The sequence below is a fragment of the Periophthalmus magnuspinnatus genome, chromosome 21 (genome assembly GCF_009829125.3).
Source record: "Periophthalmus magnuspinnatus isolate fPerMag1 chromosome 21, fPerMag1.2.pri, whole genome shotgun sequence".
In the NCBI taxonomy this organism is placed as follows: domain Eukaryota; kingdom Metazoa; phylum Chordata; class Actinopteri; order Gobiiformes; family Gobiidae; genus Periophthalmus; species Periophthalmus magnuspinnatus.
This window is the reverse complement of record NC_047146.1, coordinates 22,440,450-22,454,828: the sequence shown is the minus strand read 5'-3', so window position 1 is coordinate 22,454,828 and position 14,379 is coordinate 22,440,450. Positions and strand designations below refer to the sequence as shown.

Here is a 14,379-nt window from a genome sequence, read left to right as displayed (position 1 = left end):
TATAAGAATTATGTTTGAACAGAAATGAGGTGTTAAATGACAAACTAGTAATGTTAAATACTGGCGGCAAATAATAAAAATCTGTTATTGAGGTTCTGTCCTTGGTTAGAACGAGTTAAATTCAGCTGATTTGTTGTCATACTGCAAGGTTAAAAGTGTTAAAATGGTAGTGTAGTTATCAATGAATAATAAGGTAAATGTTTTTGGACAAATCAATGTATTTTGTTTAGAAGGATTACACATTTGGATAGTACTTACCTGAATGACCAAATATCTCTGTGGGTCCCGGGCCATTCGAGTGAACTCTGCTGCCAACTCTTTGAACTTTGGTCGACTGTCTGCGTCAATCATCCAACCTGGAAAACACACATGAGATAGAAATGGGAAAAAATCTAATTAGCAATAATGATACAGACAATAGCATAGGAAATGTCAAATAGCTTAGCATAAAGTTAGTATTACATCAGTCCCTAAAACTTGGCCACCACCTGCTTGTGCTGTCCGTAGATATGCTTACTTTCTCTACAATGCTCCACAGCGTGCCTTTAAACATCTATTTCCATGTTAGTACAGGGGAGATATGAAGAGATGCAACCCCACTTTTTTAATAAAACCACTTAAATGCAAGATAGATCAATTTAATACCAAGCTGTGAAACATTCCATTCCTTTTGAACATTATTGAAAACATGTACACGAAAATGTGCTCCTCGCTGTGAAATGCCACTAAGAGGGCTCTCAGTTCTGCAATTTTAAACAGTTAATGACCCTGTTTCTATTATTAAGCCAGTTTAGATCAATATAGTGGATTAAAATGAACAAAATATAAAATAATGATATTCACAAGTTTTAGTGGAATATTACAAGATAAAAGTATCTTAAAGAGAGATTATTTTACTTCTATGGGGTTTTAACTGCAACCACATAACATATTAAGATCATCATGTTAGCTTTTATTGTTTTGAAAATGCTATATTTGCTGAAAACAACATATTAACATATTTTATAAGTTTTGTTTTTGACCATCTGAGTCTCTGCTCACTTTTTTCTCCACGCTGAGTCACTCTCCGTTCAGAACGCTACCACAACACAATCAGCAACCCCACTAATGAAACTATTACACATCGCATCAGGTTTGTGAAGTTTTTGTATATTTATGGAGAATTATGTGAGAGCATGGACATAGGCTTGTGGGACGTAGGTTTGTTGGACGTAGGCTTGTGGGACGTAGGTTTGTTGGACAGAATATTAAAGCTAATTGTAAGGAGGGTTCAAATAGGGCCTGAGAGAGATCGCTAAATTACTGAAACATGCAGGGATGACATCTAAACCATCTTCAGGCATGTTTTTGATGAGAGAACAATGTTATAACATGTTAGACAACTGAAAAACTCCAAAAAAAGCCAGCTCATTATCAGAATCAGTAAGTAACAGTTTGAGGCTTGTGTTTGCCACTGTTTTCTGCTGTTAAGTAATACAAACAAAGACCTGATGTCTGTAATTCTCAGATCCATGGGCCTTTGGGTGTTGTAATAACTCCCATTTCCAATTTGAAGATAAATACTGTTTTTATCAGTGGAGTGGCCATATGGAGAGCTGGGCCGTTCTGCCAGTTTCTCTGAGAACAACACGGACAAGCGCCAAAGCAAACACATGACGAGCAGTGAGAGAAGCCTGTCGAAGCATCCCGGAAATGATATAAATAATATAGAGACAGGACAGAGAAGTGGATTTAGACAGGCCTATACGAATACAGTATGTGTACAACTACCAGCTCTCATCTGAGTGCTTCACCATGTCATGTCCTATCAAATATACAGAAGACAAGAGATTTTCCTCAAGAAGAAGTCACTCAACATATTAACAAATGAACGACTTTGTTGCAAAACCAGATAAATAAAAAAGTCAAGTTATCAGAGGCTTGCAGTTTATTCTTTTTATAGTAATGTTTTCAGAAGCTAAATGTATTTCACTGCAGTCTAAATATTATTCCATCATTCCTTGATGAAATCCGCTTGACATGATTTTATTTATAATATTTGTACTTTCAACAAAAAGAAAACAAAAACCAACTTCTGACCGTTTTTCAAAATGGAGATACTGTAGCTGTTTTTCCCATTGTCACAGTTCTTCCTATTTTCTTTTTTATCACCAGTCCAGCTTTGTTTCCCAGCCTGTTCCGGTCCTTTGTTTGCTTCCTCCCTGTTTTCCCCACACCGGCCGTTCATTACTAATCAGGGGGGTAGTTTATCTAGAAGACACGCAGGCTCTGTATTTCAAATAAACCTGTTGTAGTCACCGAGACAAGGAATTTGGCTGTGTTCTTTGTGTTGCACGTGAGTCCAGTTTACTACCTGCGTGACACCCATTGAACTCCTCAAAAAATCTACTACAACCAAACTGTCCAGGCAATACTGTGCAAAATACTGACAACAGGGTATTAAAAATATGATTCTCCAACACTGAAACTTGCAAATTCAAGTGTAAAATACTGAATTACTACTCATATATACAATAATGCCATTTAGTTTCCTATGCAAAATATCCATGACTGATCTTACTTTCATGTACTCTCAATAAACACTATTGGAAGGAGGGCAAAAGCATCATGAGGGGCATCAGTCAGGGCCTTCACGGGACAGAGGGGCAGAAGAGGACAATGAGGTGAGACCACTTTAAAGATTAGATCTGTGGAGAGGTGACCCAGCTCACAGTAAAAAAAAAATATTTTTTTTTTCCAGCAATAAAAATTAAATGAAATAATGGTAGGTAGGTATGTTCATTGCCATACTATGGAATATTTCAGGCAAAGCAACATCTCCATGGACACAAACAGACTCTTTATGGGTGGAAAGCATGCTAAAATTCAGCTTTGTAGTTCTCCGAAAGTTAGAATTTAGAGAAGGATGAGGTATTTTAGTCCCAAGTACTAAAGTACCCAGTTTAGACCTAGTTTAGACCTAGTTTAGTCCTGGTTTAGACCTGGTTTAACTTATATTTTTCTCTGCTTATTTTGGTCTGAGTTGGTTAATACTCACATTTGACCATGACCATGTAGACGTCTATGGTGCAGATTGGCGGCTGTGGAAGGCGCTCCCCCTTCTCTAACAGGTCGGGGATGTCTCTGGTGGAAATGCCGTCATATGGCTTCCCTCCAAAGGTCATCAGCTCCCAGATCGTCACGCCTAAAACCAGACACAAAAGTCACTCTACAACAAGAGAGGTAGAGCGGTACAAGTCTGTGATACGAGTCAAATGGAACACACTGAAGTGAAATGAATACATTAAGCTCACTAGAAAGACTTTGGAGGATCAGACAAGATCAGACAAGCTATAGAGGAAAATAACACTGTGAAATATATAACAGTACATGAGTCAAGGAGGCGCAGGAGTACAGATGAAGTGGAGTTTTCAAATTTGCAAGTCATTTCCCCTGACACAAGTCCTAATAGTTTTAATTATAATGAGTTAATAATTGACAAGCAATGTACAGACTGCATGCATAATAATCCAAATCAATTACACCAAAAGGAGTGCTGGGACCACAACGCAGAGATGCATACAATGAAGTATGGACAAGGTCAGTACACTCAGGCTGTATTTATCCAGGTAGTTCCATACAAAGACAATTCTCTCATTCACTGCACTGAGCGATTCAGATATGCAGCTCACTACTGTTGGGTCACATGACATCTGAGTGAAAAAATATTCACTAAACTCTGATAAAACCTGATGTATGGCATAAATAATGATCAGATTGGACTGGCACACAAGTATTTATGGACAAATAATAACCATATAAGTTTTTGTCAACCCGAATCTTAAGTAAATAGACTGGATTTTACTTTTTTTGAGTCTGAGATGGAAAAAATCGCTCTGTTAACAGCTCAGACTAAGGTAATCGGTTAACGCTAGCAACTTTACACAGCAATGGTTTGTTTAAGAGTGTTTTATTAATAGTCAGTGATCAACAGTGCGATAAACCAGCGTTTCTATCTGTTTTCATTCAGTCGTGTTGCGTACAGTTAAACACCTGTCGCCGTTCCGTGTTGTTTTTCTAACTCTCGCAATGCACTGTGGTCTTTTCAAGGTGCATTGTGGAACCAACTGCTCATTCAGACACCAATAAAATGCCGCGACCCCTAAATAGTGCTCTAAGTAGGGAATAGTGTGGACATTCAGACATAGCCTTAGGTATCATAAACCATTTTGCATTTCATATCAGTATTCAGACAAAGCCCATTTTCTAACCACATTTAAAAGGGTGAAAATAATAATAGATTTTTAGTTTTTTATAATTAATGAAATTTGGCTGAAAACTGACTTACCATAACTCCAAACGTCACTCTGATGTGTGAACTTTCGATAGTGAATGCACTCAAGAGCCATCCATTTGATTGGCATCTGACAAGGAAAAACAGAAAATGCTATTAAATACACTGTGTAAACTATAAGATATAAAGGAAAAAGACATTTATTTCATCACAAAGCTTCAGTTTATATTAGTCTAGTGGTGACACACTTGAAGTAATATTGTGTTGAAGAGTTCCCTGCTGTGATTGGCTTAACTCTGTGATTAGATTTGGAGGCCTATCCTATTGATTACAGAGATGTAGGAGGAGGGAGGGGCCAGGTGGAGGTCAGCTCCTGCCAGTGTCTGAAAGAAGAGTGGATAATAACACATTTCTTATTGTGCAGACATGATGGACAGATGAGGAGGAGAGACAGGAACAGAGAAGAAAACCCAATACAAAGGATGGATAAAGATTAGCTGAGGCCAGAGACTCCCAAGGACAGATTTGTTTACTTCATTTATATTGTTCTGAGAGCATCGTCCCCCAAAGTAAATATAACGGTCTAATAGAGCAGAAGAGGAGCCCAGAGAATGCACTTAGACAGGTTTACTGATGGGCCCAGACCCTCCCACAGGGTCAAACCAAATGATGATGCTCACTCTCTGCTTTCATATTATGTAAATAACATTAATGTTTGGGTATTGTGAGCGAGATACAAATTAAACCAAGTACTAATTTAGTTAGATTCATCAAATACTCAGTATAACATATATTGAAATATATAAAATATCTAGTTTGTACTTACATATGTGATTACTGACTAAAAGAAAAACACAGCTGCAGTTTTATATGCACAGCAGAAGCTTAATGTGAAGTGGGGTTATTACACTTTGCGTATTCATTGCTAACACATTACATATTTAGATCATCATGTTACCTTTTAAATTGTTTAATGAGTTTCAATTTTGACGCTCTGACTCCCCTCCCTTTACTCCCCCTTCAGAGCGCTATCACAGCACACTCACTTTGAATCCTGGTAATGAAACTACAGCACATTACATCAGGTTTGTGAAGTTGTTATAGATTGTTTTGTGCATGAGAGCACGGGTGATGTAGACTAGTGCGCTGAGCACTGGACAGAAGCTTATAGCTAACTGTAAGAAGAATTTGCATAGGATCCGGGAGAGATCACTAGATTATTCTAACATGCTTGGATGACATCTAAATCTTGATGTGGGAATAATACTGTAACATGGTAAAATATTATACATAATAAGGAACAATGTTGCTCCATTAAAGCAATTTGACATTTCAACCATCATGAAAAGTGAACAGCTGCCGTACAGCACCCAGGGACCAATCTCAAATCTAGAGCTTGGCTTGGTAAGGGCGATTACCAAACTGCAGGATATATTGTGCATGTTTTAGGTTAATGGAGGAAACCCATCCAGACCCAAGAAGAACATTCATATTCCACAAACCAGCCTTGTTGCTATAAGGTATTTTAATAGTTGTTTTTTTTTTTTGTTTTGTTTTTTTTTGTTACTTTTTTTTGCCAAACTGCATCATACTGGGCAGTTCTGGATACAGATATGAGATATTCTGGATGGCTTGGCTATGGCTTTTTTCAGAAAAACAGATGGTTATTAAGAAGTCACATCTCAAAAATCACCTTAACTGATTTAATACTGACAATTTGAGCAGTTAATGTATTGTTTTCTTTTGGGGTTTTTATTTGTTTACATAGAACCAATATGGCAGTAGGTCACGCAACATTTTTTCTTACTTGACTACATCTTTTTTCATTGGATGGTGATGCATTTGGCTTGTTTAAAATAATATTCATTTACAATGTACCCAGAGGCTGTTTATCAAAATAAATCAAAATATTTTCCTTACTTTTTACTCATTTGGAACAGTACACATGCACAATAAATGAGTGATTTGTGCTTTATATTAATATTTTGAGGAGCTCATGGTCCAATGGGGGGAGACGTTTTCTAGTGTAATCTGAAGTGCATCGTGTATGACCTCTGGGTGAATGGTGCAGTGTTTGCAGTTGGCTATGTTTACCTTGCCTCCATCTGCGTTGTACTCCTTCTCATTGACATCGAGTAATCGGGCCAGGCCAAAGTCAGTGATCTTGATGTGGTTCGGGGACTTCACTAACACGTTCCGGGCAGCAAGATCTCTATGGACCAACCTGCGCTCCTCCAGGTACATCATTCCCTAAAACACACAATAAAACACCTTATATTGGCTATACACACACATACACAACTTGGGTTTACATGTTTCTTAGGGCATTATTAACTTCATTCCGTGGACACAGGTCCTACTTGCCTAACCTTAACCTAAACCCTTACTTTAACCCATATCTGAAATCATGTTGTTGATTTAATAATAAAAATATTATGAGGACCTGATTTTCGTCCCCATAAAGAATACAGGCCCCATGTGTGTGTACAGATTTAGTCCCCACAGTGTGATAAATATCTGCCCACACATAAAATATTTAATTGCACATTTTACCACAAGAAAGGCTCTGTAATTTTACCAAAACAGAAATTCTCTCCCAAAAATAATCTAGATCGGATTAATTTTAAGTAATACTAATAATAGTTTCATATCACGCTAGGAAAAGTCATTACTAAAATAGCCTAGATACATATTTTAAAACCTTGCATTATCTCCATTGTGAAGGATACGGATAAGCTTGTGATTCTGCTTGTCTTCACTAGCAGTCCTGCCAACTGCCCTAATCACCTCATTAGCTAGTTATAATTATTTGTCTCATCATCATTATCACTACAGTGTTATTTTTATGGTGCCATATGCCATCCATCACCTATTAGAGCGTGGAGAATCCGGGTTTATCACAGAAAGCTCGGTGAAGTAATAATAGTAATGTTCATTAGGGTTAACCCACAAGCTATTTCTATTGAAAAAAATTTGATCTGCTCATATCTAAACCTATTCTCACTCTGAGAATAGGTTTAGAGGCTCTGAGATTTTAAGAAGAATCCTTTTTGATTCAGTTTTGCTTTGAATAGAATAAATCAATCAATCAATATATAAATAGGAGTTGGGACGCAGGCCAATCCTGTCTATTTCCTATTATTTAAAGTCAGTTCAAACAAGAACATTTTAATGAGCAAACTGCCATTAGGTTTGACCCTTCACCTGCTAATACGCAGTCATTTTGGCCCTCCGAGGAATAAAAAAACTTTGGCACCGCTGACCTAAGCTTTAATTAATTTTATATTTTGTCAGTGAATTTAGGCATTTTTCTTGGATTGTACAATGAGAAGTTTTTTCTTGTTTTATTGGGTCGACAGTAGCTCTGTTGGTAGAGTGTTTGTCCACTGACCCACAGGTTGACGGTGCGATTCCAGCTCCCACAAATGAATACTGTTGTTGTGTCCTTGGGCAAGACACTTAACCTACCTTGCTCTCAGTGTCTGTGTAAACTGGTGTATCATGTGTGTGAATGGGTGAATGTTTCCTTGATATAAAGCGCTTTGAGTGTCTAGAAGATGGAAAAGCGCTATATACCATGACCAATCAGGTGGAAAATTCCTGCATTCAACAGTTAAACTTAAAGTAAAAAGTTTTTGGCAGACCTGTCACGATAATTACTATATCAACATATGGAAGCCAAAACAATATACATTTGGGATCAATGTTTATCGTGTGTACATTTTCTTTGGCTATTTTTTGACTACACGATAAGATTTGCGCTGTAAAAAGTTGAATTAATAATTTCTATGACTCATTACAGATGCAAACTGACAACTAAAGTGTTTCATTCTATTTATTTATTGCAGCTCATGATTTCCTAACAATATTGTAGATTTAGAATAGTTTTTGTCATTTAAATCTGCTCTTGGCTTACTGTATCAGTGGCGTAAATTAGTTTCAATATTATCGTTTATCATCTACATTTACATAGCGATATATCTGACTTCAAACTTTGTTATCGTGAGGTACGGAATCTGCGGTGTAAAACCTCGTCTTACAGCCAAATGATTCAATTTCTCCAAGTACCAGAATTATGGCAAGAAAATGTGCAAATGTGTTAAGTATATTGAGAATAATTACAGATAATGCAAAACTGTTTCCAATAAAAATCACTTCATTTGAATTGAGTGCACACTTATGAAAAACTAATGCTGCCTCTTGAGTTACCCACATGTCTGGACTCCTCACTGTGCATGAAGCTCTTCACGGTAAACTCAAAGAAAAACTGAAATATTTCAACTCGGACAAGGCAAAACAGGAGACGCTGAGTTTGAAGTAGCGGCAGAAAAACGAAAACAAAGTCTTCTGTGAAGCCGAACCAAATTGGATTTATCTGAGATGGGCTGGAATGAAAGGAGGAGTGCACGGAGGAGAAGAGAGGGTGGAGGGAGTGGTGGGGAGGTAGTGGGAGCTGCCTAAGGGGTGAGATTACATCGCTAAGGATATAATCAGGCTGCCTCATTTGGCTGGTTCCCAAGAGAAAACATGTGGAATCTGAACACACCTGCGCACCACCCTTTACTCCCCCTTTCCTCTCTCCCTCATCTTCCCTCAACTCTCAACATAAAGCAGCAGATATAACCAGATAAGCAGATATATGGGACTTGAAGATAAATGTTATAAACGGTATGTGTAATTCTTACGGATGGGGCAAGATCTCATGAGGAAAAGTTGCACACCGGTGGAAAATTGTCTTTGAAGGACTTTTTTTCTCCTCCATGTGTTCAAGTGTAGCCAAAATCGTGAACAAAACTGCGTTGGACCCAATTTCATGTCTTGTCTTGTGAGGATTGTGTCTTGTTCCAGCCCTAGTAATTCTCAAAAGAAACAGATTGTGCACTCGCATTGAACAACCTCCAAAAGCAGACAGGCATGTGTTCGTCTTTCCTCATTTAGCCTCTCCTCATTCATAGTCACACATGGCCTTGCTCAGGGCTGCAGATTCATTCACTCTAAGGTCAAGAGGAGGTTACAAGGTTTTTTAGTTTTTCTGTTCAAAGGGCTGTGTTATGTGAGTCCAAGTCTATCATCAAAACTTCTCTGTGGTGATGAATAGGTAGGAGAGAGTACTAATTGATCCTAAAATTCATAATGTGCCAATGTTCATCAGGACTAGCTGTATGAGTTGCTTAAGCCCTGATCTTTCTTATATGACTATCCATGGGTCTGGATATGGCCACATCTTTATATAATGCTTTTCCAGGTTCAAGGCACTCAAAGCGCTTTACATCAAAGAACCACTAACCCATTCACACACACATTCACCCACCAGTGTACTCCGACACTGGGGGCAAGGTGGATGTCAAGAAAACTCTGTTCTCAACACGCTGTTTACCCAAAAAGACTCAGGACAAGTGTTAGACTTTTCTTCTACTCTGATCAGAGGGGAGCGAGAACAGAGAAAAAGCTACGCAGACTGCTTCCACGAGGTCTTCTCTGTACCTCCTCCGACGCCCCCTTCTTACAGCAGCCTTTTATTAACAGCTTGACTTTACTCAGCAGTTTTCCCATCATGCTTATCAGTAGAACAACACTCTATTCCCCTCCCCACACAGACATGACCTTTCTTACCTTTCAGTTCAGGTTACACAACTTTCACCCACACCCTCCTTTCTTGTTTCTCAAATGAGTTATTTTTCAACTTAGTTATACATTTCAATTACACAGGCTTGTAGTTTTCGTCACACCATGTTAGTCTCGTACACACAATATAAGCGTACAGTTGATTAATGATAAAAATATAAGCATAATTTTATTCACAGTGGGTTAAGTGTCTTGCATTCATCTGTGGGAGCTGGAATTGCACCGCCAACCTGTGGGTCAGTGGACCTAATGCCGCTCAAGCAATGATGTTTATGTAGAGAGTAGGATTTGAATGGTCTACCATTTGAGCTACTGTCACCCTCTAGCACTGTTGCCATAGCAATTAGGAATTCAAAAAAGAATATTACAACACATAATGGTAAAAATGTCGTATTTAAACAGGAAGCTGTCCAAACCATCATGCCACTATATATATACTGAAGTAGAAGTAGTATTAGTATAATTGGCTCTATACACTTCATTGACATGCAAATAGAAGTACTAAAAGCAGAATGGAACAATATGAATGTAACTTGCCAACAGTGCTCATGTGTGATTTGCTAATGCGCTAATGACCGCACTCTAAATGACTGTGGAGCTCAGTTAAAACCACATCTCTCTGCGCTTGATGCATGGACTGTGCCAGTTTAGTGACAAATTCTTATTTGTACATAAATCGTGGCTGGTAATCTCCTCAATTTTCAAGACAATTAAGCAGTGGGAGGAAAATGGATGAGTTGGCAACTGTTGAATGTTAATATGCCAGCATGAGATTTAGATGGGGAGGAGATGGAAATGTGCGTCACAAATAACCTTTTTTTTTCGACTTGTTTGTGCTCATTTACAGGCCTCCCGAGTGGACCTGATGAGAACAGTGCCTGTAATTGCAGCAAATGTGGTTGTGGTGCTGGAGATGGAGACTGTGTGGGGTGAAACTGGGAAAATTCACAGATTTATGATTGTATTGTCAACAGGTTTAACCCAGGACTCAATCAGGACTGAGCCAGTGCCATGGAGCTCCTGCAGTTATCGTCACGCAATCCTGGCATGCCCCTCCCAACCCCATACGAGCAGTGGCAGTGGTGTAGAAAGAAGAGAAATGATCCTAAATGCTTTTTGCTAACCACTCTTACTTCGCTTAACATTAATTGGCTGCTAAATCACAGGTAAATCTACATTTTTGTGTGTGTGAGTTAGCTGCTAATATGCCAAAGCATCTGCACATTAGTTAGAGCACATCACAGAGGCATATTCAATCAATTTCACATAGTTTAAACTGTCAATATCAGTAAACATAATAGTACAGGGCTTTATAATAAAATATATTTACACAAACATCTCCAGGGATCCTTTTTGATGATATAAGAAGATGAAAAGTACACCTGATGTCCAAACTGCCGAGTTAAGGCAAAATCTAAGCAATCTATACTTTTTAAAATCACACTTGTGCCAGGTATGGGTGTTTATAAGTTTTATTAAATTTCATTTAATGATGAAAAAAAACAAAAACAAAAAACAACAACTGCTCCAAAAGCTATGGAAGCCCATTTCCGCCATGAAAAAAAAAAAAAAAAAAGCCCCACAGAAAGTCGAAATTACGAGTTTTAAACTCGTAATTATTAGTTTTAAACTCGTAATTAGGAGTTTAAAACTAGTAATTATGACTTTTAAAACTACTAATTAGGACTTTTAAAACTACTAATTATGAGTTAGAGCTCGTAATTAGGACTTTTAAACTCGTAATTATTAGTTTTAAACTTGTAATTAGGAGTTTAAAATTCATAATTAGGACTTTTAACTACTAATTATGAGTTTAAAACTCCTAATTAGGAGTTTTGAAACTACTAATTATGAGTTTAAAACTTTTAATTTGGGGAATGTAACATTTACAAAATGTGAACCTTATCAACTTTGATTAAATGTATTTGGTATTTTAATAATTTCCTCAGTAAACCAGCAGGGGTTGTGACCAGCTAGCACTCTGCTCAGACCAGGAGGACGAGCACTCATAGACCCAGAGCACAGCTCATGAGAGGTCAGAAAAGCGCTCACGGCACAAAAAAGTGGTCAGAACAGCACTGACTTAGGGCCCACTGATTTGTTCAAGATGCCAGAAACTTTACTGGAGCTTAATTTATTCATTTATAAAAGTACATAGGTGATAAACACAACAGTCCTCCTCCTGTCTCCTCTGCTCTGTACACTCAGTTGCAATGTGCTACAAGCTCAATCAAGACTTTAAAACTCCTAATTATGAGTTTTAAACTCCTAATTACGAGTTTAAAACTAATAATTACAAGTTTAAAAGTCCTAATTACGAGTTTTAAACTCCTAATTACGAGTTTAAAACTAATAATTACAAGTTTAAAACTCGTAATTTCGGCTTTCTGTGGGGCTTTTTTTTTTTTTTTTTTTTTTATGGCGGAAACGGACTTCCATAAAAAGCGGACTCTCAGACATTCATTATTTAATTTTTAAATTTCATCAGATTTTGTTACACGGATGCAGGAGCTCTACACCAGGACTTAAGAATCTCTAAAAAAATCTTCCAGAACAGAACTCCATTAACATATGCAGTCGAAACTAGGAAACCAGTACTTTTGCAATACTTTTTGGCATTATTATCACTGTCAGCGTGGGTTGTCTTTCAATAATCTTCACTTAGTCACTGGTAATTTGCTCTTTTCCTATGCTCTTCACAGCCATCTATACTTTAAATCGATACACTGTCTCCATGGAGATATTATTGCTCTGCTTGGAAGGTATTAACAGTATTAAACTTGTCTATCTGGGACACTGCTGGGACAGTTATGTTGTGCTCCTTTAAGATATAGATTTGAAAAGACAAACTTAGTCACAGATACATATCTATGAGGATTTTTCATTAAAACAGCAAAGTGAGTTGTGAGGTATAGTGTGTATCCAATAGAGAGCAGAACACAGAGTGTAATCACTGTCAGCGGGAGCCGTTCTGAACACTGACTCCTTCACAGCAAAACGTACTTCACCTCTGTGGACTTTTACTTTATTTTACAGGCTGAGTTGGTCTCTCAAAGTGTGCTGCCAGGATTTTCCACGGGGCAGAGGTTGTTTATGCAGAGTATTTTCTGTTATCTAAGGTGAATAATGGTGCGGTCTTATTGGTGGGCTCTCGTGACACTAGCGCGGCATCTGCTTGACATAGCGCATGTTTAATGTATGTAGTGGATATGAAAAAAGAGCCGGTGGGAAAGCAGAGGTGATTCACTGTTTTAGGAATGAGCTGAAACCAAGCAGAGCAATGTGGGAGCGAGGAGGAGGGGAAGCCATAATACAATAATGATGAAAGTGGTGGGCTTTCATTTCATTGTACGCTCCTGTGTCAGACTGAATTTAGGAAATGACATCAGGGGTTAGGGTGAATGGGAACGATTTGTCTTTGCGAGGAGTGGGTTAGCGCTCCGTGAGGGAAAGCCTTGTCCGGGTACATTTATTCTCTAAGATCAATTGTAAACGGCAGACAGCAAAAAAACTAGCACAGAATACAGAGATACTAACAGAGCGATGGACTCGCACAGAAGGTAAAACTGTTACAGTGTCGCTGCCGTTAACTAAAGCAACTAAGTATTAATACCATACTCTAGAATATAACACAGAAAACAATAACATCTCCATGGTAACAAGCAGGCTGCTGATGCTTCCCTGGAAAAGTTACATAGTGCACCTTGCTTTGCAAGTAACCTTGCACAGCAAGATGGATTTTCATAATTTTACAAATACTCCACTATGTATCTTGGCATGCTCACACTGGCGTGATCAGGCCTGGGCCCCCGGTTGGAGGACCAATCACAGAACAGCATTGAGGTTTGGGAGGAAGCCAAAGGTGAAGCTCCCAAACAAACCAAAACAAACATGACAATGCCAACTGACATAGTGAAAATACAGGCTCGTTTGTTTGTGAAAAACATGCAGAAGGTTGTGCATTTGTGGACAGTGAAGATGTGTTTTCTCTCAACTGGATTTAACAAAGTTTTGATTTTTCGGCATGTTCTGCATATTGATAATGTGTAAATCTCAATTCAGGCTGTTACACATATCATTCTGGTGTGAACCAGGTTACTTTTAAAGGGGACATACTGTGTTTATGAAGGAGTGACAGTGTTGATGGAATAACAGGACTATTACATGTGTGTAGAGGAACATGTGGCTGTTCTGGACCAACTCCGCTTCAGGGAAACACAGGACGTTTCTTCCCTGTCTGACCAGTGAACTGCATTTAATATGTCAGTCAAAAGAAATATACTCATTTGCTATTAGTTTGTATAAAAAGTGGCACTATTAAATTGTCCACCCTAAGTCTAATTCTGGTTTCTATTTATTATTATTATTATTATTATTATTATTATTATTATTATTATTATTATTATTATTATTATTATTATTATTATTGTTATTGTTATTATTGTTGTTGTTGTTATTATTATTATTAACATATGTTATAG

General features: G+C 37.9%; 1 protein-coding gene across 1 annotated transcript in view; it reads right to left on the bottom strand.

Annotated features, from left to right (window-relative positions):
* Positions 1–14,379, bottom strand: part of LOC117389172 (receptor tyrosine-protein kinase erbB-4) — a 336,244-nt gene that overhangs the window by 9,756 nt on the left and 312,109 nt on the right. The window contains exons 21-24 of the mRNA XM_033986791.2: positions 6,368–6,523; positions 4,328–4,403; positions 3,038–3,184; positions 259–356 (exon numbers count right to left, since the gene is read on the bottom strand). Coding sequence (XP_033842682.1) covers positions 259–356; positions 3,038–3,184; positions 4,328–4,403; positions 6,368–6,523 — 477 coding nt within the window. The remainder of the gene's footprint in view (positions 1–258; positions 357–3,037; positions 3,185–4,327; positions 4,404–6,367; positions 6,524–14,379) is intronic.